Genomic DNA, 26,984 nt, shown 5'->3' with positions numbered 1-26,984 from the left:
CTCGCACTCTCTCTCGATTTCTTATAGTTGGTAGCACCATTATTGGTGATCATAAATTTATCTACATCCTAATGCCATTGGTTTGCAAACAATATGGGGCGAATGAGAAGAAAAACGTGAACCTAATGTGGTTGACTCCAGCACCTATTCATTGAAAACCTCTCTCTCAATGTTATTTCAAATGTCGAGAATAAATCATGTCACACAATTCTGTGACTATAATTCAGTATTGGGCGAGTGAGGGGAATTGAGTTTACACTAGTGGTACCTCACGGTTGACGAATTCAGAGTAGATGACGTTTAGGAAACTTCCCCCCAGCTGAGCTTTAATAACACCCCAGTGAGCCAAGAGTACCTGACCTGTTGACTGTTTCTCAGCAATAATTATCAAACAAGGTAAGGTTGTAAAAGGTATAGTACATCAGATGGAAATGTAAGACCATAAAATGTAGGAGCAGAAGTAGGCCATTCAGCCCATCGTGTCTGCTCCACTATTCAATGAGATCACTCAATTGATAATCCGCAATTCTACTTCCCTGCCTTTTCCCTATGATGCTCGATTTGTTAAAAGTCTGCCTGTTCCTTAGATAAGGGGCCTAAAACTGTTCACAGAATTCCAACAGTGCTCTGATTTAGTGCCTTATATAGGTTTAGCCTCCTTATTTTTGTAATCCGTTCCCTTTGAAAGGAAGGCCAACGTTCCAATTGCTGACCTTAATATCGACTGGGACTTGCATGCTAGCTTTTTCAAAGTAGTGCATGAGGACTCCCAAATCTATCTTTAAATAATATTCAAATTGTCTATTCTTCCTGCCAACTGCATTCCCTCACATTTTTTCCCAAGTTGTGTTCCATCTGCCAATTTTTTGCCATTTGCTTAACCTCCCTCTGCAGACCATTTGCATTATCCTCGTCACTTGCTTTCCCCTCTATTTTTGTGTCATCTACAAACCTAGCTACAGCACAGAGGGTTTGTCAGTCTGACATAGCATTGGGACACAGACAGACCTATTGTTTAAAAAGCTGAGCTATCTTGAGACTGTAATTTAAAAGTTCTGAGATTTACATATCAAAGAACAGAAACCAGCATAATCCATTATAAAAGATTGTTTACTGTATCACATCTCCATGACACTGGACTCCTTTGGCTATAAATTCTGTGAGCATGATCTTAACCTCCACAGCCACCTGATGAAGGAGCAGTGTTCTGAAAACTAGTGCGTCCAAATAAATCTGTTGGACTATAACCTGGTGTCTACCCCAGTCCAACACCAGCACCTCCAAGTCATAGCTACAGTACATTCACTTTCCTCATCAAAGTCAGTCATATACATGATGAATAATTATTGCTTGAACACAAATCCCACAAGTTACAGGTAGACATCCGGAAATGCCCCCTCACGTATCCTAACTCTGTCTTCTATTAGTTAGCTAGTCCCCCATCAAGCTCATACACTGCCTCCAAAACCATAGGTTGCTCAATAAGATAAGAGACCAGCATGTGATACCTTTTATCAAATGCCTTCTCAAAATCCACACACATTATATACACTGCTTCCCCTTTTACTATCCTGCTTATTACTACCTCAAAGAATTCTTGAAAATGTGTTGGATATGATTTTCTCCTTTGTGAAGCCATGCTGACTCAGCTTGATCATATGTATTTCTACATGATCTGTAATTACATCCTTTATTATAAACTCTAACATTTTCCCAATAACAGACATTAAGCTAACTGGCCACGAGTTACCTTTTACCTGTCTTCAACCCTTTTTAAGTAAAAGTATTACTTCAGGTTTACAAACTTGTGAGATTTCTCTGAAACTTAAAGATTGTTGGAAGATTATAACAGTGTACTGACTATCTCTGTGGCTACTTCTTTTTACATTCTGTCAGGTCCAGAGGACTTCTCGTCTTTAGCCCTAATAATTTCCTTAATACACTTCCCTTAATACTTACTCTCTAATGATAGTTATTGTAATTATTTCCACTCATCCTTTTGCCCCTTGAGTATTTGGTAAATTTGGACTGCTGTTAGTGTTTTCTGCCGTGAAGACAAATGCAAAGTATTTGTTCACCGTCCAGCATTATTTCTGCAGAAGAAATAAAGGTATGATCTGATGTAGTTTGATTGAAAGATTCTCATTAAGCAATTGCCTAGCCCTCAATAAATGTGTCACTTTTTTTTTAAAAGAGCTTCCATCTATTTACTATTTCCCAGGATGTAAGCATCACTGACAAGGCGAGCACTTGTTGCCAACCCTCTAACTGCTGTGGAGGAGGTGATGGTGAGCTGCTGCCTTGGGGAGCTGCAGGCAATCTGGTGCAGGTATTCCTGCCGTAGTATAAAGAAGAGGGGTTCCAGGACTTTGATCCTGAGCCCATGAAGAAACCATGATATGGTTCCTAATCAGGATAGCATGAAATTCTGAGGGGAAACTCATTGGTGGTGGTGTTCCATAGATCTACTGCACGTTGTGCTTCTGGACAATGCAAGGTTACAAGATGCTGTAGAAAGAGCCTTGGTGAATCGCTGCACTGCATCTTGTGGATGGTACACACTATTGCTATTTGGCATTGGGGAGAAGGACATGAATGGTTTATGATGGTCAGTGGGGTGTCAATTAAACAGGCTGTTTAATTGATCTGGATGGTATTGGGCTGCTTGAGTGCTGTGGGGGCTGCAGTCCTTCAAGCTAATGCAGCAATGTCCCTCACGCTCTTGAGTATTGAGGAACCACAAGGCAAGGTAACCACTACAGAATTCCCAGCTGCTGACCTCCTGTCCAAGTGAGTGTGATAATAAACAGAGCTTTTTTTTTAAAATTGAAAGATAATTAATTTTTGGATATTACTTTAATGTTCACCTACCCTCGCGGTACCTCTGAATCAGTCAAAATCATAACATTAAATAGTGGGGGAAAAAAACCAAGCGTGAGACACAGTAAATGTATGGTAACTTGCTGTAGCTTGTCAGTACAATGCAACTTCATACCTCGGACTGAATAGCACCTAACTTTATTGTTTTTGTGATATAGCCGCTCACGAAGGAAGCCCAACAGCAGGCTCCATTGTATATCCAAGTGGACAAACACATGGGAACTATATATCCAAGCCTTCACTTCCTCACTCTATTTACACTCTGGTAAGAATAAATGTGAGCCAAAAAACTTGTAATTTTTCTCTCAAGATTTTCAAGCATAATTCACTGAAACACAGCTCAATCTCTGTGCTTACCAAACAAAGTTCAAGAGTATATCTGCATGAAGATTTTGACAAAATACAAAGACTTTATCATCTTATAAATATACGCTTATGGGATAAAATTAACATTTACTGGTAAGGACAGGAAGAGATTTTCTGCCAACTGGCATTTCAACTACAAAACTGTTTATTGAACTCTGTTTCTTGAATGTGTTAAGTCAGTGTTATGTTCCGGTTGTGGTAGTGGGGTGTGTAGGAGATTGGCAGGAGGTAGGGGCAAGTGAGAGAACTTTAAGATCAAGTAAACATGACGAAGGCTGTGCAGTTTTACATCAGACCCCTAGCTTTGATCACACTGAATAAGTTCAAGTACCTTTTTTAAATAAACCTTCATTATCAATACTTATTATCGTTCCCTCTCCATTTTCTTTTATGTTTAACTCTGGGAGCCTCCTTTTGAGTTTTTGACAGCACTGTGGAGTTTTAATTGGGACTGGTGTACACAGGCACCCCATTTGTCCTTCACGATATAGCTTGCTTGACAGCTCCCAGGGCTTTTGCAAATGCACAACAGTCTCAGACTCCCATGGTTTGAAGGTTAAACCCCTGTAATGGTCCAGGAAGCCTCACCCTTGATATGCTTGATAGTTCTCCTAAAGAGTTCATGATGCCCAAAGCCTTTGAAGAGAAGCCAATGCCAGGCTGTAGACTAAATATTTTGCTTTGCTCTGCATCACTTCCGAATCAGCAAAATGTATTTTTAGCGGAGTGCTTTAACCTTGCAAATTGTACATAGGATTAAACTGAATTAAGATTTGATTTTGTTTTAATCCTTTCCACTGCATCCCAGTTTTTCATTAGCTTCATTACACTGCCACTTTAGTATGCTAAATGATCTGAATCGCCTGCCCAGCTCGCAGCCATTTGTGTGACACCAGCTGGAGTGTTTGATGACTGCTGACTGTTCTCCAAACTGCCTTCACATTAATTCTTAATGCGTGAGGTGGGAGGTGGTGGTGGTGGTGGTGTTATGCAAAACACTAGGTTGTAAAATAAAATCACGCCACAAATAACTCAAGACGCTGAGCCTACTTTTACTGTTCTGATTAAACAGCCTTGAAAGCAGAAATGAAGACTCCTGATACTGTCCGCATAGAGAGAGAGAGAATACACTGCTAGTTTAGTTTGCTCTTCTTTTCTTTCCCTGTGCCTATCACGCAGAAAATAATTGTAACCATGAACTATCTAAAGTGGGGCAGAGTGGATGAGGGGACATAAACCACCAGCCAACCTCACTAGGTTCTTGGTCAAGACTCCTTTCAGCTGTGTGCAACAGCGTATGTTTGAAGTAATCCTGCCTCATGGGGAACGGGGATGTTTAAACCTATTCAAACTACACAGACAAGAACAAGGGGGATACCTTGCTCATGGAGTAGGAGAAGCTGGGTACTAAGTTTAAAAAGCAGCATCTAGGGGATTGTAATTTGCCTGGGTTGCAAACAGCCTCGTATTGATGTGGGTTTTGCTGACTGAGCCAGCATTCATTGCCTGTCCCTGGTTGCCCTTGAGAAGGTGGCAGTAAACAACTGAAGTCCAGTTTAGACCCACAATGCTGTTGGGGAGGAATTTCCAGGATTTTGACCTGTCACCAAAGTTGGAACAGCAATATACTTCCAAAAGGGGATGGTGAGTGGCCTGGAGCAGAACTCTGCAGGTATTGATGTTCCGACATATCTGCTGCCCTAGCCCTTCCAGACCCTATTGGTTGTGAGTTTGGAAAGTGGTATTTGAGGACCCTTAGTGAATTGTCGCAGTGGAATTTGTCAATGGTACTGGGACAATACTACAGTTTTGAGAGGTGTACTTTGTCCTAGTTTTTGTTTATTAAGAAAAGTTGCCGAGCATTCTACTCAGCCGCTAGAGTAAACAGTGTGCTGAGACCTTGGGGTTTTTTAAAGGTGGAACAATAGCAGCAGCCCAAGTTCCCACAGAACCAGGATTTTCCATTTTAGCTGTCAATAGCAGTTGCTGCTGGGGTCTTGAAGCTAGATGTGCACGCTCTTATTCCTCTCTCTGTTCTAGCTAAAAGCGGGGCTTCCTGCTAGAATTGCATGTGAGCTAATCCATTTCACTGAATTTGCTTTTGCCAAAGATGTGTTTATGGGCTGTTACTCGATTGGAACAGTTGCTGTTTAGTAGTTAGATAATCCATTATTCAGTTAAGTTTTTCACTGGCATTAGTTTATTTCAAGTTCTTCTTTCTTTTGTTGTATTTTAACTCTAGTGTCGGAATAAAGTGTGTTTTGCTTCAAATCTGGCAGTTTGACCCATTGAATTGCATCGAGAATGCAAGACCTGAATTGCCTTCAACATAAGATGGTAGGGTCTCAGCTATCCTCTTAATATGGTTTGGTCTTGTCCAGAACAGGAGATATTGCTGCTACTGAGCATCAGTAGTAGAGATAATGATGCTTGTTTGCGGATGCAGTGCCAATCAGGTGGGCTTCTTTTGCCTTGATAACATCAAGCTGCTTGAATGTTATTGGCGTTGTATTCAACCAGACAAAGAATATTCTGTCACACCCTTGACTTGTGCCTGTAGTTGATTAGGCATTAAGGAGTCAGGAGGTCAGTTACTCGCTGCAGGACTCCTAGCATCTGACCACCTCTTTTTGGCATGGTATACATATGGCTAATCCAGTTCAGTTTCTTGTCAATGGCAACCTCCAAGATGCTAATGGGAGGTTCAACAGCCATTGAATGTCATTGAGTTAACATGTGGTGAAAGAGCTTGTATGGGGAGAAGGGGTTCCTTTTCCAGGCACTCTGGCATCAGTACTGAGACAAATTCAGGCTTCACCTGAACCATGCAGACACCAGTGTCCTGGAGGAAGGAGCCTACAGGAAAATGGCGAAAGGATTAAACTAATAGAATGGGAGGGGCAATGAAAAATCTGTAAATATAGATGTAACAAAGAGCATTGGACAGACTTTACAAAAGGAGCACAAAAATAGTGAAGGATTAACTAGTTATAGGCCAGAAGTAAAAACTATACTGAAAATTCCAATGCAAGGAACTGCAATTTAAAAAATTGAAATTATTAAACAAGCTAATCCATTAGTACATCACTGCACACACTGTCTAATAAAACAGTGAATCAGTACACAATAAAAAGAGGTTCCAGATAGAGGTGGAATTACTGAGATATAGGTGCTAAAAATCTTCAGTTCAAAACTGCTGGACGTAACACTTGTAGAAAAGAGCATGGGCAAAAGGATACACGTGTGCTGTTTGTTTTAGCGATAATGTGATGGCAGTAGAAAAAGCATGCTACCAACAGTAAGGCAGAAAATAGAAATGCCAGTAGACATAAGAGATGTGTGAGGATCGGGCGTGGAAATGAGGGGTGTCTCCAGACCACCTAATGGAAACCATGTGAAGGTGGACTGGGGTGGGCTAAGTCAGAGGTCACACGATACCAGGTTATAGTCAAACAGATTCATTTGAAATCACAAGTTTTCTGAGCGCTGCCCCTTCGTCAAATAAAGTGCACTTCACCACCACTGGATCACAAGACACCCCCAAAATACCGAAAAACAACATTCTTGATCCAGTCAATTTGCACCGAGCAAACATTTCTATTTGAGATAATTTCTAATTGCCAATAGTTTTAGCAACTTTGTCACATTAAAACTAAAAATGCAAGAGGAAATGTCCCGAATGTTTGTTTGATTCTTTTGGCAAGTAATAGACTAATTTTGTCTTTCTGTTCTGTGCAGAAGCAACCAACTGTACAACCAACAGACCCAGAAATACAGGAGGACCCTTCGGATGACACTGATGACCCCTGGAGGATAACAGAGGAACAGCGAGAGTACTACTTCAATCAGTTTAAAACATTGCAGCCTGATATGAAATCTCTCATTTCTGGTACAGTAATTTATCCAAAGCATAAATAACATACTGTAAATGAAATGGCTGCACTGTCGTGATGCGGTTATTATCTCTTTGAATTCATCTCTGTAAATCCATTGAAAAGTAAAATTGAACTGGTCATAGAACAGGTACTTGTTGTGCCCTTGCCAAAGTTGAACATCGTTGCTTCCACTCACACCTGAGTTTGAATCATCACAAAGCTTGCTCTTATTGATAACAGCCCTCATCATAGAATGAGGGTTTCAATCGTTGCCATTTTAGAGGCAGATGTCTATCATGAATCCAGCCCCATGGAAAAAGGAATAGAGTTTCTCAAACTCCTTGCACTGACTGAGACTTGCAGCTGGCAGAAGGGCAAGACTGGAACCACATCACTTCCAATGTGAGCAGAAACAAGAGACCCAGACTCCTGTCTCTGTAACAGTGCTGACTGTTTCTTGTTGCAACCGAATGAAGAATGTGACGTATTACTATTTATTGGTAAACTCTCCTGTCTGTTGTCCATTTAACTAATGAACAGTGTGGTGTGTATCCATTATGTAAGGAGAAATAGTCAGAGCATGCAAAAGCAGTCCTTGATCTCATCACTTCACCCATTTTGCAATCAAAAGTTTATCTCTACCAAAATAAATGATCTCCATTAACTGAAATCAGCCATCAGACATTTTCGGAAAGAAATGTTAAAACTCCCTTGGGTAGCCAAATTGATTTTCGGGCCATGTCAGAGCATACTTTTTAAAAACAAGATTTACTGGTGTCGAAGATGCAATGGTGGGAATGACACTTCACCATCAACTTTACAACATCCCTCCCGTCAACTTCCTCCTAAGCAGTGCTCCCCTCTCTTCTCCCTGCACGTTGCTTTAGTCCTGTATTTTATTTAGAACTGGGACCTTTTTGATTAGATTAGATTCCCTACAGTGTGGAAACAGGCTCTTCTATAGGCAATTTAACATGGCCAATTCACCTGACCTGCACATCCTTGGACTGTGGGAGGAAACCAGAGCAAACCCATGCATATATGGGGAGAATATGCAAACTCCACACAGACAGTCGCCCGAGGCTGGAATCGAACCTGGGTCCCTGGTGCTGAGAGGCAGCAGTGCTAACCGCTGTGCCGTCCCAGTTTTGGTTTCAGTTCTTCAAGAGTCTGAGTGCATGGGATAGCGTATCTCAATGTCAATTTGCACATTCATCTAAATGTTCTCAGCAGCTCCTTTAGGCAGCCACAAGCCACCTTCTGCTGATGGGCCTCTGTGTTTGCCATCCTCCCCTGCCATGAGTGCTTTCAGGTGACAGCTGTACTTATGCTGCAGAGAACTTCCAGCTGCAATTAATCATTCCCCTCGTGGTCACAGATTTCATTTTTTTTCCAATATGCTGAGAAATCGACGTTCCCAAATTCCTAGTACAAAGGAGAAAGTGAGGACTGCAGACGCTGGAGATCAGAGTCGAGAGTGTGGTGCTGGAAAAGCGCAGCAGGTCAGGCAGCATCCGAGGAGCAGGAGAATCGACATTTCAGACATAAGCCCTTCATCAAATAAGCCTCCTCTGATGAAGGGGAGATGCTGACACATCGATTCTCCTGCTCCTCGGATGCTGCTTGACCGGCTATGCTTTTCCAGCACAGCCCCCAGTTGACACCTCTGGCCATGCCTATGTCGAGCAGCCCTCTTAAACCCACTCCTGAACTGGATATGCGCCCATTATCTTCCTCGCCAAAATGTCTTCCCTGATTCCACACCTGCTTCTGATGTGGTGGCTTTCAAAGTAAGCTTTAAAAATGACGGATTTCTTGCATGAAGGGTTGTATCTTATGACAAATTGTTCAGCATTTGGGCCTATATTGGTTGGTGTTAAGAAGAATGAAGGGTGATCCTGCGGAACAGAAGATTCTGAGGGGGCGGGGCAAATTGAATCTGGGAATGTTTCCTTTTGTGGTATAGACTGGGACTAGGGACACCATTTAAAAACAAGGGTTGACCATTTAAGTATTTTTGAGGGGAATGAGTCTGTGGGGCTCTCTTGTTACTCTCCACCAGAGGGTGGAGAGAGGGTGATGGAATATTGTTAAGAGGTAGATATATCCCTAACTGATAAGGGTTCAATGGATGGACAATAGGCAGAAAAGTGGAGACAAGTAAAACTTAAATCAGCCATGATCTTACCAAATGGTGGAACAGGGTTGCAATGTTAAATGGCCTGCTCTTGCTTCTTGTCTTTATGCAACGATGAGAGCTAGCAATTCCTTTTTTTTGTGTGTGCGCAGACTTGGCAAAGAGTTACGAACATGGAACTCTGACATAAAAAGTGCAGTAGTAAAATGGATTTGCTCAAGTCAGCAGACACCGTTGTTTTGTGCTTTTCCACTCAAATGTTTTCTCTAACAAGTATTCAAAGTGCACTCCCTGTCTGCTGCCATTGAGGATAAAGGCCTTTGTGTTGTGTGCTAGGGGCCTAGGATTGAGGCGTGTGGGGTAAAGAGTATCTTTCTCCAAGTTTAGACCACACCAACCCTTGCGATAGGAGTACTTGACCACCTTGCTTCTGTGCTCACTCTAGCTCCTGTATTCGAAGCAAAATTCATGTGGCATAAGGTCTTTTTCCATATAAAATTGTTTATTACACTTGAACCACTACATCTATTTTGTTGATGACAAAATTAAATGAGATCAACACATTCATAGTTTAAAAATACAGCCTCCTCATCCAGTCCCGTTTGTTGTTCTTCCCACCAGGTTTGTTTTATACTTGAGCACTTCAGTGCTATTTTTTAATGTCAAGACTTGTTTAATATCCTTGGAAGTAATGTCTTAGTGTTTTTTTTTATCCTTTCCTCTGGGTGCTAGAGGGATGCTATCCTGTGGGTGCTGTTACCAGCTCCCAGTATCTGGCACAATAGTCAGGACAAGTGCAAATAGAATCGTAGAGATGTACAGTACAGCACAGGAACAGACCCTTCGGTCCAACTCGTCCACACTAACCAGATATCCCAACCTAATCTCATTCCATTTTCCAGCACCTGGCACATATCCCTCCAAACCCTTCCTATTCCTATACCCATCCAGTTGCCTTTTAAATGTTGTAATTGTACTAGCCTCCACCACTTCCTCTGGCCACTCATTCCATACACGTACCACCATCTGTGTGAAAAGGTTGCCCCTTAGGTCTCTTGTATATCTTTTCCCCTCTCACCCTAAACCTATGCCTCTAGTTTGAGACTCCTCCACCCCATGGAAAAGACTTTATCTATTTATCCTTTTATAAACCCCTATAAGGTCACTCCTCAGCCTCCAGCGCTGCAGGGAAAACAGCCCCAGCCTATTCAGACTCTCCCTGTAGCTCAAATCGTCTAACCCTGGCAACATCCTTGTAAATCTTTTCTGAACCCTTTCAAGTTTCACAACATCCTTCTGATAGGAAGGAGACCAGAATTACACACAATATTCCAACTGTGGTATAACCAATGTCCTGTACAGCTGCAAAATGACCTCCCAACCCCTGTACTCAATACTCTGACCAATAAAGGAAAGTGTAACAAACGCCTTCTTCACTATCCTATCTACCTGCGACTCTACTTTCAAGGAGCTATGAACCTGCACTCCAAGGTCTCTTTGTTCAGCAACACTCCCCAGGACCTTACCATTAAGTGTATAAGTCCTGGTAAGATTTGCTTTCCCAAAATACAGCATCTCGCATTTATCTAAATTTAAAGTCCATCTGTGACTCCTCAGCCCATTGGTCTATCTGATCAAGATCCCATTGTACTCTGTATATATCTTTTCCCCTCTCACCCTAAACCTATGCCCACCTCTATAAGGTCACTCCTCAGCCTCCGACGCTCCAGGGAAAACAGCCCGAACCTATTCAGCCTCTCCCTATAGCTCAACTCCTCCAACCCTGACAGCATCCTTGTAAATCGTTTCTGAACCCTTTCAAGTTTCATAACCTCTTTCCGATAAGAAGGAGACCAGAATTGATCGCAATATTCCAACAGTGGCCTAACCAATGTCCTGTACAGCCGCAATATGACCTCCCAACTCCTGTGCAATGAAGGAAAAAGGCACAGAATCTTCACTGTGGGACTCTGCATTGGGAGGCTTTTTTGTGGATTGAAGCTGTATTGGTGTCACGATTAGGGGTGAGCTGATGTCCTGAATCCAGAAAGCAAAGCTATTGGATATAATATGGGCAAAGTGACAATGACTGCTCTTTCCCCACTACCATTACGGGATCCTTGAAGTCATCTTGCGGATTCCCAGTTGAGGGTTTTTAAAAAACTCATTAATTGAATGAGAGTGTCATTGGCTCAGAGGGCACTTAAGAGCTAACGACATTGCTGTGGATCTGGAGTCATATACCAGCCAGGTAAAGCATGGCTGTTTCCTTCCCAAAGGGTATGAGTGAACCTTCTGGGTTTTTTACAACAATGGCTTCATGGTCATCATTAGACTCTTAATTCCATTTTTTTAAAATTCCAATCCCATCATTAGGCATGGTGGGATTTGAACACATCCCCAGAACATTACTTGGGTTAACAGGTCACTGATTAACACCACTAAGCCAATGCCTCCTCTTATGTGCTGCCTCTTTGAGTTCAGAGCTACCCCACCTTGTGCTTGGGTGATGGAGGTACCTGGTGTTTGCAGGTCCTTGCAGTTGGTCCTGAATCTGAAAGAAGGAAAACTATTGAGGAGCAGCTAATTTTGACTAGTAGGTGTAGGTAAAATGCTTCTCCAGAGTAGGGAGTCAAGAACCAGAGAAACAATTTAAAAATGTTAAAATGCCACTTAAGCAATGAGAATTGTTTTGCGCTCAGTTATGCATCTTTGGAATTCTGTCAGAGTTAGCTGATGAGGCTGAGTCTTTCAATTTGTTTCATAGAATCCCAACAGTGTGGAAACGGGCCATGAGGTCCAACAAATTGACACTGACCCTCCAAAGAGTAATCCACCCAGACCCATTCCCCTACCATTTTACTCCACATTTCCCCTGACTAATACACTTAACCTACACATCTCTGAACACCCATGGACAACACAGCATGGCCAATTCACCTAACCTGTTACAGAGATGGAGAGATTTCTGATTACCAGTGATATACAAGATTATAGAGATGGGTTGGGTAAACACCATTGAAGTGTCCAATCAACCATGATCATATTGAATGGCCTACTCTGTTTTCCATATTCTTATGTTAATGGATTGAGGAAATATTTGCCACACTTTTTTTAAACATTCTCATGATTATAATTGCAAACTAATCCAAATCTTGTTATAGGTTCCGTTGCAAAGGACCTCTTTACAAAATCCAAGCTTCCCATCCGAGAGCTCTCTCATATATGGTAAGTTTTATGTTTTGTTTTCCTTTTCTGCCTGATGCATTGGTAAAGAATACAACAAAATGTCATGGTGCAAAGATACCCAAATCAGTGCTTTTTGTTATGGTGGGCTGAATCTGACAAATTTCTAATCTCACTCCTCCGTCATGAAACTTGAGTCCTTTTAACAGAAAGAAATTGTGGCCCAGAATTTGCTGGGAAAATAACAACAAATGACAGTGTTTGCAGTAATTAATCTACTTAAAGAATTCAGGCACCAAAGCCTGAGCTCTGCTAGTGATATGACATTGCCAGTTGTGAATTGCCATACATGCTCCATATATGGGAGCTCACTGGGAGCCTTTCAGTAACTTCAAGAAATTACTGCATCTGTACCATAAATATGAACAAATGTCACTGAGGGCTGATGTTTCATGTTGTAAGCACTCTGCTAATGATGACGTTTATAGTACTGATGTGAAACTGCATTTGGATGCTGTGGAGCCTAACTACGTAGTTAGTAGATTGTTACTAGAAGATTTTTTTTAAAAATTATTAAACGTCCAAACTTTTCAATGTTTTCATTCTGTATCTTGATCACCTTCCTGCTTAATGCAATCTTTCTTTCACTCACTGTACTTCACTTTCAATGTTCAGTTTGATTCTAATTCACCCTATTTCCTTCTCAGTCAAATGCTTCATGTCTTTTTCAGTCCTTATGTTAAGGAGATAGACTGCTAGTCTTGCCATTCACCAGGATCCCACAGACAGAACTTTTTTTAAATCCCTACTATTAAGGAAGGACATCAGTTCATTCCGTATCTGCAGCAAACTAGCCTCCAAGTGCCTCATTCAAAAGATTAATCACAATATGCAAGAAGCTTTGTCAAAACGTATTCTGATACACTGCATTCCACCAGTTCTGTACAGCAGCTTTGATTTTGATTTATCCGTAATGAAATCAAAGCACAATAAAAATATGGTGATTTCATTTTTTGCTCTCCTGATATGACCACAAAGCAACTAATTTCATGGAAGTCAATCTAGAGTTGAGATCCAATCTGAGACATTTGTTGGTCTGATTTGTCAGTGCGACCCATCAGTCTGCAGAGTCAGAGTGGATGAACAACTCGTACATAATTTGAATATTGTATTTATACTTGTGTTGATGCTGCCAGCAAGGTAAAAGAAAATCATTGGAACGATATTATTCGGATGGTCAGCATGGTACAAGTTCCTCATTGTGCCAATCTACCTGTGGTCTTAGCTTTGTTTCAGGCTGTTGTTGCATTTGGACCTCCTAAACGATCTGAGTAAAAACCAAGAGTAACTTCAATAGTGGCAAATGTATTGTGGGGTAACCTTCTGCCTAGAAGCTGCAGGTCATAGTGTCATAGGGATGTACAGCATAGAAATAAACCCTTTAGTTCAACTCGTCCCTGCCAACCAGATATCCTAACTTAATCTTGACCCATTTGCCAGCACTTGGCCTACATCCCTCTAACCCTTCCTATTCCTATTCCCAACCAAATGCCTTTTAAATGTTGCAATTGTACCAGCCTCCGCCACTTCTTCTGGCAGCTCATTCCATACACGCACCACCCAATGCATGAAAACATTCCCCCTTAGGTCCCTTTTTATATCTTTCCCCTCTCACCCTAAACCTATGCCCCCTAGTTTTGGACTCCCCCCACTGCAGTGAAAAGGCCTTGTCTATTTACCCTATGCTGTTCACGATTTTATAAATCTCCATAAGGTCACCCTTCAGCCTCCGACACTGCAGGGAAAACAGCCCCAGCCTATTCCGGCTCTTCCGGGCTTCTGCACAATCAGGAAAATGTGCATTGCACAAAGCCTGAGCTCTGCTAGTGATATGACATTGCAGATTAGTTTTGGAAAACTGATTCTGATTATGCCCAGGTTCACTCTGAAACCCTCCAGACCTATTTTTGGGAATATTATTGGTGTGACTCAAGCTTTGGTAATTTCTGTCTTCAAAGTCTCTTTTAGTTTTTAAATTTGTGTCTGAGAGATTTGGTCGAAATTTTTCCACATGCTGTTTCTCTTTCACTGTACAGTCACCATCCCCCCCTTACCTCACAGAAATTGGACTGTACATCTTAGTTTGTTTGTAATGTTGCTAGAGTTTGCCCACGTTTGTGTTCATCTTCTCTATCAGCTATCATTGTGTTGCCCAATTGATTGAATATTTCCATCTGCTGGTCATCAATCTTGATGCAGAGAAGTAGCAACAGCGACGATTATATTTTATCTCCTGTCATTGCTCAGTTGCAAGGTTTTATGGATAATGGTGGCAACTTCAGTTTGTTGATTTCCTTGATGGCTGATGCAGTGCCTACTAATGGGCATCTAATTCCACCTATTATTTTTTCAATGATCAATGCTATCTATAATCAATCACGACATCAAATAAGCTTCCTGAAGAGCTCAATGACCCTGATTCATATTAAAGACACCATTGTCGCAATAGTCCTGTGGTCCAGTAAGTCATTAGAGAGGGGGGGTATATGACTGGCAGTGGTTTAACTGAGTCACCATGCCACCGGTAAGGGGAGAGTTTGGGAAGTAAGAGTCCTTCATGGTAAGCTCAGCCAATGCAGAAATTAAGCCAATCCTATTGCCATCAGAAACCAGCCAACTGAGCCAACCGACTCCCTTGTATAATTAGTTTGAGATAGCTTCAGGTATATGCCTGTCTGCTATTAAACAGCAGCATTGTCCACGATGTAAAATCTATAATGCCCTGAAGCTGAAGATTCCTATCATTTTTAAACTAAGCGATCCGTGTTTTGATGGTGTCGAGCAAGCTTTGTGACCAAGCAATGAGCTATTTGATAAATGCGGAATTTTGTTACCTTCTGTTCTGTGCCCAAGGTTTCCTCCAGTCATAAAAGCAAATCCTATGGATGAATAGCTGTGTAAATTCAGTGTGTAAGGAAAGAAATAACTTCTGTTTCTGTAGAAACATTTGCATTCCCAACAAGTCTCAAAGTTCTTTACTAATGATATTTTTAAAGTCTGGTCAGTGTTGTAATGTATAAAATGCATTTGTCAATTTGCACTCTACAATGATTGTCATGGCCAGGTAATCTACAGCATAGAGTCATAGAGATGTACAGCATGGAAATAGACCCTTCAGTCCAACCTGTCGATGCCGACCAGATATTCCAACCCAATCTAGCCCCACTTGCCAGCACCTGGCCCACATTCCTCCAAACCCTTCCTATTCATATACCCATCCAGATGCCTTTTAAATGTTGCAATTGTACCAGGCTCCACCACTTCCTCTGGCAGCTCATTCCATACACGCACCACCCTATGCATGAAAACATTCCCCCTTGGGTCTCTTTTATATCTTTCCCCTCTCACCCTAAACCTATGCCCTCAAGATCTGGACTCCCCGACCCCAGGGAAAATACTTTGTCTATTTATCCTATCCATGCTCCTCATAATTTTGTAAACCTCTATAAGGTCACCCCATAGCCTCCGACGCTCCAGGGAAAACAGCCCCAGCCTGTTCAAGCTTCTCCCTATAGCTCAAGTCCTCCAACCCTGGCAACATACTTGTAAGTCTTTTCTGAATCTTTTCAAGTTTCACAACATCTGTCCGATAGGAAGGAGACCAGAATTGCACGCAATATCCCAACAGTGGCCTAACCACTGTCCTGTACAGCCGCAATGTGACCTCCCAACTCCTATACTCAATACTCTGACCAATAAAGGAAAGCATACCAAACACCTCCTTCACTATCCTATCTACCTGTGACTCCACTTTCAAGGAGCTATGAACCTGCACTCCAAGGTCTCTTTGTTCAGCAACACTCCCTAGGACCTTACCATTAAGTGTACAAGTCCTTCTAAGATTTGCTTTCCCAAAATGCAGCACCTCGCATTTATCTGAATTAAACTCCATGTACCACTTCTCAGTACATTGGCACATCTGGTCCAGATCCTGTTGTAATCTGAGGTAACCTTCTTCGCTGTCCACTACACCTCCAATTTTGGTGTCACCTGCAAACTTACTAACTGTACCTCTTATGCTCGCATCCAATGGCTATACCTACAGCCATACTAGTCTGAAAACGCCCGATCTCACCTGATCTCGGAAGCTAAGCAGACTCAGGTCTGGTTAGTACTTGGATGGGAGACCGCCTGGGATTACCAGGTGTAGTAGGCTTTGGGGGTGGCACGGTGGCTCAGTGGTTAGCATTGCAGCCTCATAGCACCAGGGTCCCAGGTTCAATTCCAGTCTTGGGTGACTGTGTGGAGTGTGCACATTCTCCCCGTGTCTGTGTGGGTTTCCTCTGGGTGCACCCACAGTCCAAAGATGTGCAGGTCAGGTGAACTGGCCATGCTAAGTTGTCCATAGTGTTAGTCAGAGGGAAATGGGTCTGAGTGGGTTACTCTTCGGAGGGTCGGTGGGCCGAAGGGCCTGTTTCCACACTGTAGGTAATCTAATCTAATCTAATCTAATCTAATCTAATCATTTATATAAACGATGAAAAGTAGACGACCTAGCACCGATCCATGTGGCACTCCACTGGTCACAGGCCTCCAGTCTGAAAAACAAACCTCCACCATCACCACCCTCTGTCTGCTTCCTTTGAGCCAGTTCTGTATCCAAATGGCTAGTTCTCCCTGTATTCCGTGAGATCTAACCTTGCTAACCAGTCTCCTGTGGGGAACCTTGTCGAATGCCTTACTGAAGTCCATATAGGTCACATCTACTTCTCTTTGTTATTTCTTCAAAAAGCTCAATCAAGTTTGTGAGACATGATTTCCCACGCACAAAGCCATGTTGACTATCCCTAATCAGTTCTTGCCTTTCAAAATACATGTAAATCCTGTCCCTCAGGATTTCCTCCAACATCTTGCCCACCACCGACCTCAAGCTCACTGGTCTATAGTTCCCTGGCTTGTCCTTACCACCCTTCTTAAACACCAAGTGGCACCAAGTTGGCCAACCTCCAGTATTCTGGCACCTCACCTGTGACTATCGATGATACAAATATCTCAGCAAGAGGCCCAGCAATCACTTCTCTAGCTTCCCACAGAGTTCTTGGGTCCACCTGATCAGGTCCTGGGGATTTATCCACCTTTATGCGTTTCAAGACATCCAGCACTTCCTCCTCTGTAATATGGACATTTATCAAGGTGTTGGGAATCTATGGGGCACTCCATTGATCGGTTTAATTACTACTGTGCAATTTTGTTACCTTGACCGAATAAGACAGACAGGATGTCTGTTTCACACTTCACACAAAAGGTGTCGCATCTGACAGCACAGCACTTCACCAGTACTGCACTGCAATGTTAGCTTAGATATTCTGCTTACATAGCTGGAATGGGACTCTCTCACACAATTGTCTGAGTCTCTGGTGGCAGTGTTACCTAATACAACACATTTTTATAGCTTGTTGCAGTTTCAGAACAAAGTGCTTTTATCACTAATTGATTATAACAATCAGTGTTAATATCTCGGAGGGTACAGTATGCTTGATTGACGTCACTGCCATGAGAATCATTGGCAATCCATTCCTCCATCTCACCACCACATGCAATCTCCCCATACTTCACTCTTCCACGCTCATGCCTGTATCCACCCAATGCTCCCATATACTCTTCATGCTAAACCATGTCTCCACCTCATCACCCTCATTATACCTACCGTGACAGCTCACCTAATATACACCACAGGCAGAGTCTTAGACCCACACGGAGATGAAGTAAAGTAAAATTCTATTAAATTAAGTTCTAGGTTTGTGTTGCAAACTTCACTGTATTTTTTAAAAATCATTTAAAAATACATTACTTTAACTACATAATAAAATGTATGAAGCTTTCAAATGTACAACCTGTTTTTAACAACAAACATTGGAATTCATTCGTAATCCCACTTCAAAGAGTCTATAACCATTTGAAGATGCTAATCGAACTATAAAATGGCTGGCATCCTGCTGTGATCATGAATGGTTGTGAAATAGGTCATGGAGCAACAATCCTGAAATAGATGCTTTTGGGCTTAAGTCAACAGACTAATGTAATAGCACATCATGGTTTGTTTTTAAGCACTCCGGTTTCTTTTTCCAAATATTTAAAAGAAGGGAGTTTTAAAGCCTTGGCTGTTATCTTGGGCAGTTACTTTTGACAGTTCCTCTCAACAATCCTGGCAGATTTTTTTATTTTTTTTGAAAGGTTTGCTGATTGTTCCAATTAGCTTGATAGTTGATGTATTTGAGCACTTTTTGCACACCCAACGTCTGCTTCTAACCTTTCCAAAGAGCATCTAGCCTCTCCAAGGCAATGCCCTAACTATGCAAACAAATGCACAAGGACCAGACTTGCTTTTACCAGGTGCACTCTACACATGTTGGGCTTCACACTCCCTGGAAACCAAAATCTATCAGGAGCACAGGCAGCTGATTTAAATGGCCACCTGCTTTTGGGTACTGCATGTGTGTGAATCCTGATACAATACCATAATGCCCCTCTGAAAATAGCAACTGCAGTGCTTTGTTTTGGAGCTTGCTGTTTCTCAATTTTCACCACAATAGAAGAGCTCTCCATCATTGTGAAATTCCAGAACCAATTTAATAAGTTGTTTTAAAGTCAGATCACTTAAAAGCAAAAACAAAGAAAACAGAACATAGAATAAAATATCTAAAATAAGATTAGATATGAAATATCATCTGTTCTCCTAGTCATTTTACATAGTTTCTACAAGTTTTCTTGCATTTGAGTTATATTTACTCTTTTGAATAGAGCGTGATTTTGAAAATTGAGTTTGTCTTGAACATTTCCGATTATGAGTTACAACAATTATCAGGAAGGTCTATGAGGCTTGACAGTAAAATTGAAGTGATTTTGAGATTTAAAAACCCTAGAGCAGCCCAGATGCAAAATTGACCAAGAGATAGAGAAATGTGTTTCATTAAATTGTTATTTACCAGGCAAGAAACAAGTGCAGAAATAGCAAAACCCAAGGATCAGTTTCAGCTGTTTCAATGTAACAAATGACTACACGTGGAATGCATTGCCTATGATGATGGATCCAGATTTACTAGTAGCTTTTCAAAGGAAATTGTAAGAATATTTGCCGATGATCTTTAAAAAGCAGGGATTTGCAGGAAAGGGAGTGGAGTGAGACTAACCTGAAAGCACAGATTGATGGGTGAATGGCCTCCTGTACTAGCCCAAAATACTGTGACAAACATATTGGATCACAGTAGAACTGAAATAAAAGAACATTGAGGGAACTTTTTATTTTAATTTTTTCTTCAAATGTAATAAAATCTGGAACAGGTTTTGCTGTAATGATAGTAGTATGCTGGAATAATTGCAATGGTTCTGTATTGAACCTTGTAGGATTGAAAGCTGTCTTTTCTTTGGTATAGAAATAAAGGTTTCCTTGTTTACCTTATTCTTCTAGATACCATCCATTTTCTGTTGGAGATGAGCCAATGTCCATTGTATTCCTGTTTAATCTGGGAGACTATCCTACTTGGCTGACTCTTAAATCTTAATTCATACATATTCTTGTTCAACATCTCCCCATGATTTCTGACGATGAGTGAATTAGAGTTTCAGGGGAGAAATGTTTCAGATTTCCTTTTATCTGGAACGGGTCCTGTGAAATCATTGTGTTGCACATTATGTTCCATAAAAAAACCATATTGAATTTTAAGGAACAAAATTTGAGAGAATTGAGAGGAAAATACATTTTTGTTTGAGTTTAATGTTGAAATCCTACTCGTGTCCTCTGAGGATTTGTATGTTGCTGATACGAGTGAAGACTTTGGATGTTAACAGCCCTTATCCCTGTAGGGAGCTCTCTGATGTGGATTGTGATGGAGCGTTGACACTGTTCGAGTTCTGTGCTGCCTTTCACCTTGTCGTAGCTAGGAAGAATGGTTATTCCTTGCCAGCCATGCTCCCAGAGACACTGATGCCTGAATATCTACAGAGGAGTGAAGGTAAGCAGAATCTCAGCGATGATCCCATGCTCCCAGAACGGTGTTACACTTGAAGGATATTTCTAGGGCTCCAACACTACAGCCCTGATGTTTCAACTAGCTTGTTCCAAATTGGGCCCTTCTTAATAATGTAAGAGAATGGAATAAATTACAACTTTTAAAATGAGTCCAAAATTGAACACATGGGCCTAGCACTGGGCTGTGCGCACCCAATTTCCTCCTTCCTTGAAAGAATTGACTTGTTGTTGGCATACAAATCTGTTGATACAGTCAGTCTTGTTATTTTTTGAAGGCAGTATCATTTGTGAGGCTTGATAGTGGGAACTGTTGGGTGACAGAGTTATAATGGGATGAACTTTACCACAGTATCTGCTAATTCTAAGCAATAAAATGGAGTGGTGATTGTTTCAAGTGAAATTTTGTATTTTCCACATTCATAATACAATGGGGAAGGTCAATATATTTCATAACTTTTGTGATCCAAGAAAACCCATTCAAACCATTTGCAGGAGCCTTCTTGTCATGTAAAATTAGTTGCCAAAACTCTGAACCTCACTATGGAGACAACAGGGAGGGCTTTGTGTAATAATCATTTATTCCCATTAGAGTTCCTGGAGCTATGAGGCAGTAGCAAGGGGGAACTGTGGCCTTTTAGTGCTTCCAGATGGGAAAGAAAGCCAGGATTCGCACTCTTGAGTTCTGCCCTTCACTGGGTTCAGTATGTGCATTTTGGGTGGCTGGGATGTTCATGCCATACCAATCGGCACTTAGAAATATAGTCGCTTTGCTGAGTTCCTTGACAACTATTGAACGATTGCACAATCTTGGTCCTTGAGGAAAACTGAGGGAAGTGCAGCAATTGTTTTCCACCTTAACAAATACCCCTTTCCCTCCTGACAAATACTCACCCTCACGCTTATGCACACACTCTCTGTAACCCACAAATTATAAACTCACTCCATGCAAATCTGTTTTCTTAAAAGAGCATATTAAGCATCAATTATGATTTTCTTTTTTCTCTACCTTTATTTCTCCTTTTTTTTTTCCTTCTTTCTGCATTTCTGTGTTTTTGTTTTCACTTGTCCCCTCACAATTCCCATTTCAATATTTTTTCCTCTGTTTCCATCCCTCTTTTTTATATTTCATTCATGGTCTGTCACCCATCAGTTCCCAGTATCAAGTACAAATTATATTGCCTTGAAGAAATAACAAGACTGACTGTTTCGACAGATTTGTATGCAAGTACTAAATCAATTCATTCAAGGAAGGAGAAAATTGGATGCACACAGCCCAGTGCACATAAAGGCACAGTCTAAAAATCCTGTTAGTTTCTCATTAACTGATCTTGCCGGTTGTGGTGTTATCTCGCCAGCCTAAAGTAGCTGGACATAAAGAAAAATCTTGCTAGGTGTGAGCTCATAATTACACTCTGACTCTTAGAGAAAGGGAGCTGGAAATATAAAGAGAGTAAGAGTCTCTATTTAACAGAAATGTAGCAAATGGGAGCAGGTCTGGGCCTTTAACCCTTTCCACCTGCTTCATCTTTGGATGCAATCATGGCTGATCATCGAACTCTGCACCCTGTTCCTGCTTTCACCCCATAGCCTTTGATTCCATCACATGTAAGAACTATATCTAACTCCTTGAAAACATTTTGACCTCAGTCACATTCTGTAACAGTGGATTTCACAGGCACACTCCTCTCTGGGTGATGAAACTTCTCCTCACCTCAGTCTGAAGTGGTCTGTCTTGTATCCTTACACAGTGATTCCTGGTTGCGGAGACCCCAGTGATCAGGAACATCCTTCCTGTGTTTACCTTGACTCGCCGTGTTAGAATTTTGATTCTATAAGAACCCCATAACGCTCCCATTCTTTTAAACTCCAGTGAATGTAGTCCCAACTGATCCAGACTTCTTTCAGATATCAGTCCTACCATCCCTGCAATCAGAGAGGTAAATCTTTTGTCGCACTCACTCCATAGCCAGAGCACTTTCTTCAGGTATGAAGACTAAAACTGCACACAACACTCCAGGTGTGGTCTCCACTAAGGCCCTGTACAGTTGCAGCAAGATATCCCTGCTCCGGTATTCCAATCCACTTACTATGCAGGCCAATGTACCATTTGCCTTCATCACCACCTTGCATGCTTTCAACAACTCATGTACATGGACACCCAGATCTCATTGCACATCCCCTTTTCCCAATCTATTGCCATTCAATTAATTTAAAAGGGAAAGTGGAGTTGGCATGAGAGTCATCCTCTAGGATGTTTCCTCTTGTGAGGAAGGCTACAATTAGAAGACACTATTTAAAAATCCCTTTTATGATAATGATGATTTTTTTTTCTGTCAGAGGGTCATTAGTATGTGAAATTCCTTTCTCCAGAAAGCAGTGGAATGGGATAATTGAATTTACTCAAGGCAGAGCTCGATTTTCTTTTTATTGACGAGGGAGTCCAGCAATAAAGAAAATTGGAGTTGAGGCCACAACATATACATTTTTCTGTAATCTGTAAATGCTGGCCAGCTGACAATGCCCGTGTCCCATGATAAATAAAAAAAATCCAAGGTTCCAAATGCGATGCAAGCTATTTCATGAGGTAAAAAGAACAACTGAAATGTTTGTTTGACACAGTTAATCTTTTTAAACCATTAATGTTAGGAAACAGGACATATTTTACACCTTCTCATGCTTTGAATGAGAGTTGGCCTGATGCCTAACGCCAGGAAATCAATATGCCACCCCAGCAATTTTTTCAAAACAAATGTGATCACATTGGCCTGAAGTTGTACTGTGTAAGGTGGGAGAGGCAACTTTTGTAGAATTCAGACAGCAGACTGATTGCAATCTCACTTCAACCTTCTACTTCAACATCAGTGAGTAATTTAAAATTAGTTTCTATAAATGGGGAATTGCAAAAACACCTATAATTTTTATTGTGTCTTCTGAAACTTGATTTTGCAACTTGGTGACCAGAAGTACATTTTTAATCACTTGAGTGTGCAGCCATGATGCCGTAACCTAACTTACAAAAACAAGATTTCTGTTGCAGCGTTTCCACAGTTGACGCATGAAGTTGTACTATTGGGTTCCACTGGTAACTCGGCTGTTGAGTCTCTAGCAGGGCAACAGCAATGGATGAACTGGAATCACAGTGAGGTGAGACAGGAGCAATGATTAACATGTCATGTCAGTCAATTCATAGACAGTTGTCATTGTAATAATATGAAAATATTCTCAATAACATTGATAGGAGAAGAAAGTGTGCAAATTTGCTTCAGTTGTTTGAATTCTAAATCTTAATTATCATGCTGGACACCTAACTGGTCATTGTCGTACCCAGCTAACAGTCACCACTCCTTTCTAACCCTTTAGAAGTGTGCTGTACAAGCATGATGAGTCAAGGGGAATCTGGATGGGATTTAGTTTATTGGGATGTTTTTAAAAGTTCCTGCAGTTTACCAGTGTCCTGAATGATCTGCCCATTATCTTGTGATTATGGCTCTGTGTTTTAGGCTTCATGATCACTGCAGACAATCTCTAGCATCTACATTGTCAAACCCCTTCAGAACCTTGTATGTTTCAGTGGAACCACGTCTTATTCACTTGAACTCCAGAGAATATTTTCCCCATTCACTAGGACTGCACATCACAGGACAATCTTCTCACTCCAACAACTGTTTTGGTGAACCTTTGAAGAACCACCTTCAATGAGCATATATCCTTCTTTAAATATGAAGACTAAAGTTACACACAGTATTCCAGATATAGTCTCGCCAAAGTCCTGCATAATTGTAGCAAGTCGTCTTTATTCTTGTCGTCCAGTCATCCTGTAATAAAGACCAACATGCTTTATGCGTTTCTAATTGCTCATTTGTACCTACATGTTGATTTTCTGTGTTCCTTGTATGAGGACAAGCAAATGTCTCTGAACATTGATCTTCAGGTTTTTCCCTTTTATTTTAAAAAAAAACAAGTCCTGCTTATGCATAGGACCAAAGTGATTAACCTTATATTCTACATGCCACCTTACTGCACACTTGCTTAACCTGTTTATATTCCTGGAAGGAAAATGTCTCCTTCCTTTCATCTCATCAGGGCTGTTTGACTGGATTAAACTGAGCTATATGTGGCCTTTAACCTGAAATTTCATGGAAATAGTGGTTTAAATCATCTGTAATTGTTGCCCCTGCTTTTGAAGTTGCCTTTTTAATCTTAAAACCATGCATGGAGTCAGCTTATGCTTCAATAGAGGACTCGGGAATTGAAATAAGTGGGTCTACATTATGAGAGTGTACGAAGGAATGTAAAAAGAAAAGAACGCTCGAGCAACAGACAGTGTTTTGCTTCATTTTACTTGAATTCCAACTAACTTCATAGCAACTAACTTTGCTTTGAATCAACTGGAGTCCATTTTTAAAAAAAAATATAATTGACAATTACGTCAAATCTTTCTCTAGACCAAATGCTCCTATTTACCTGCAGTTTCTTCATTAACATTATAGTCAGAATCTGTAATGAACCAACTTCTGCGTAATTAGCTTTTTCCCAAAAGACTTGCAGAACAAGACTGCAAGCTACTAGTAGTGAACAATAGCCAGGACTGTTGTGCGTGGTGAAATAGCGATTCAAAGTGAAACCAATTTCCAAACAAACCTTGTTGCTGCCAATTTATGGAATATTTATTCTGATCAAAAATAATTGAAGTGACAGTGCTTAACTTATTTTTTTTAAAAAACAAATTAGTTGACACACTAAGGAATAAACATTTATTGCCTACTGTGGTGTATCAGTTTCAGGATTTGGATTGATTACATATTTTGCATTTCTAATAAATATGTGGTGCAGCAATATTTTATATTCCCAGCAGGTGTATTCAGAACATGTATGTTCCGTTCTTTATTTATAATAAAACATCTAGAATTAAGCTGAACGTTTCTCTGAAGACAAATATTTCCGCCTGTAGAAATCGTCCTTCCATTCAGCCAAATTCATAGCTGCATTCTGAGTTGTCATATGATGGTTTGTACCACATTGATCTGTGTTAATTATTTCCTGGCCTGGGTATCTCTGCTACAGACGCTAAACAGAACGAGAGGGGAAAGTTCAGGATTCTCAGGCCTCTGGGTTTCTCTGGGCCTCCCAGCCAGCTGGGCTTTTCATTTCTGCTCACCTCTTCAAATGGCCTTCCAGATGGTCAGCCTTCAGAAATCTCAACATCAGACTGTCTTCCAACTGTCAGTATCACTGTTTGCCATCTTCATATTTTGTGGGTGTTCTTCTGTCAGAAGTATAAACACTCAAGGAGGTGTGAACCAATGGCCAAGTCACCATCTTTGGTGTAGAAGTAGAAATAGAACTAGAACAATACAGCACAGAACAAGCCCTTCGGCGTGCGATGTTGTGCCGAACATTTGTCCTAGCTTAAGTACCTATCCAATTGCCGCTTAAAGGTCACCAATGATTCTGACTTTGCCATTCCCACAGGCAGTGCATTCCATGTTCCCACCACTCTCTGGGTAAAGAACCTACCCCTGACATCCCCCCATACCTTCCACCCTTCACCTTAAATTTATGTCCCCTTGTAACACTCTGTTGTACCTGGGGAAAAAGTTTCTGACTGTCTACTCTATCTATTCCTCTGATCATCTTATAAACCTCTATCAAGTCACCCCTCATCCTTCGCCGTTCCAACGAGAAAAGACCGAGAACTCTCAACCTATCCTCGTACGACCTATTCTCCATTCCAGGCAAATCTTCTCTGCACCCTCTCCAAAGCTTCCACACCTTTCCTAAAGTGAGGCGACCAGAACTGCACACAGTACCCCAAATGTGGCCTAACCAAAGTCCTGTACAGCTGCAACATCACTTCACGACTCTTGAATTCAATCCCTCTGCTAATGAACGATAATACTCCATAGGACTTCTTACAAACTCTATCCACCTGAGTGGCAACCTTCAAAGATCTATGTACATAGACCCCAAGATCCCTCTGTTCCTCCACCTGACTAAGAACCCTACCATTAACCCTGTATTCCGCATTCTTATTTGTTCTTCCAAAATGGACAACCTCACACGTGGCAGGGTTGAACTCCATCTGCCACTCCTCAGCCCAGCTCTGCATCATATCTAAGTCCCTCTGCAGCCGACAACAGCCCTCCTCACTGTCCACAACTCCACCTATCTTCGTATCATCTGCAAATTTACTGACCCACCCTTCGACTCCCTCATCTAAGTCATTAATAAAAATTACAAACAGCAGAGGACCCAGAACTGATCCCTGCGGAACTCCACTTGTAACTGGGCTCCAGGCTGAATATTTACCATCTACCACCACTCTCTGCCTTCGACCGGTTAGCCAGTTTTCTATCCAATTGGCCAAATTTCCCTCTATCCCATGCCTCCTGACTTTCCACATAAGCCTACCATGGGGAACCTTATCAAATGCCTTACTAAAATCCATGTACACTACATCCACTGCTCTACCCTCATCCACATGCTTGGTCACCACCTCAAAGAATTCAAT

General features: G+C 41.3%; 1 protein-coding gene and 1 pseudogene across 1 annotated transcript in view; both read left to right on the top strand.

Annotated features, from left to right (window-relative positions):
• The window catches only part of LOC122555488 (ralBP1-associated Eps domain-containing protein 2-like), a 193,834-nt gene that overhangs the window by 106,165 nt on the left and 60,685 nt on the right, over window positions 1-26,984 (top strand). Inside the window, exons 5-9 of the mRNA XM_043701514.1 lie at window positions 3,039-3,145; window positions 6,985-7,135; window positions 12,423-12,486; window positions 20,308-20,456; window positions 23,511-23,617. Coding sequence (XP_043557449.1) covers window positions 3,039-3,145; window positions 6,985-7,135; window positions 12,423-12,486; window positions 20,308-20,456; window positions 23,511-23,617 — 578 coding nt within the window. The remainder of the gene's footprint in view (window positions 1-3,038; window positions 3,146-6,984; window positions 7,136-12,422; window positions 12,487-20,307; window positions 20,457-23,510; window positions 23,618-26,984) is intronic.
• On the top strand, window positions 16,542-16,660 carry LOC122555611 (annotated as a pseudogene).

This window comes from Chiloscyllium plagiosum, chromosome 12 (assembly GCF_004010195.1).
Source record: "Chiloscyllium plagiosum isolate BGI_BamShark_2017 chromosome 12, ASM401019v2, whole genome shotgun sequence".
NCBI classification, from domain to species: Eukaryota; Metazoa; Chordata; class Chondrichthyes; order Orectolobiformes; family Hemiscylliidae; genus Chiloscyllium; species Chiloscyllium plagiosum.
Note: the sequence above shows the minus strand (reverse complement) of the source record. Positions and strands in the feature narration are given on the sequence as shown.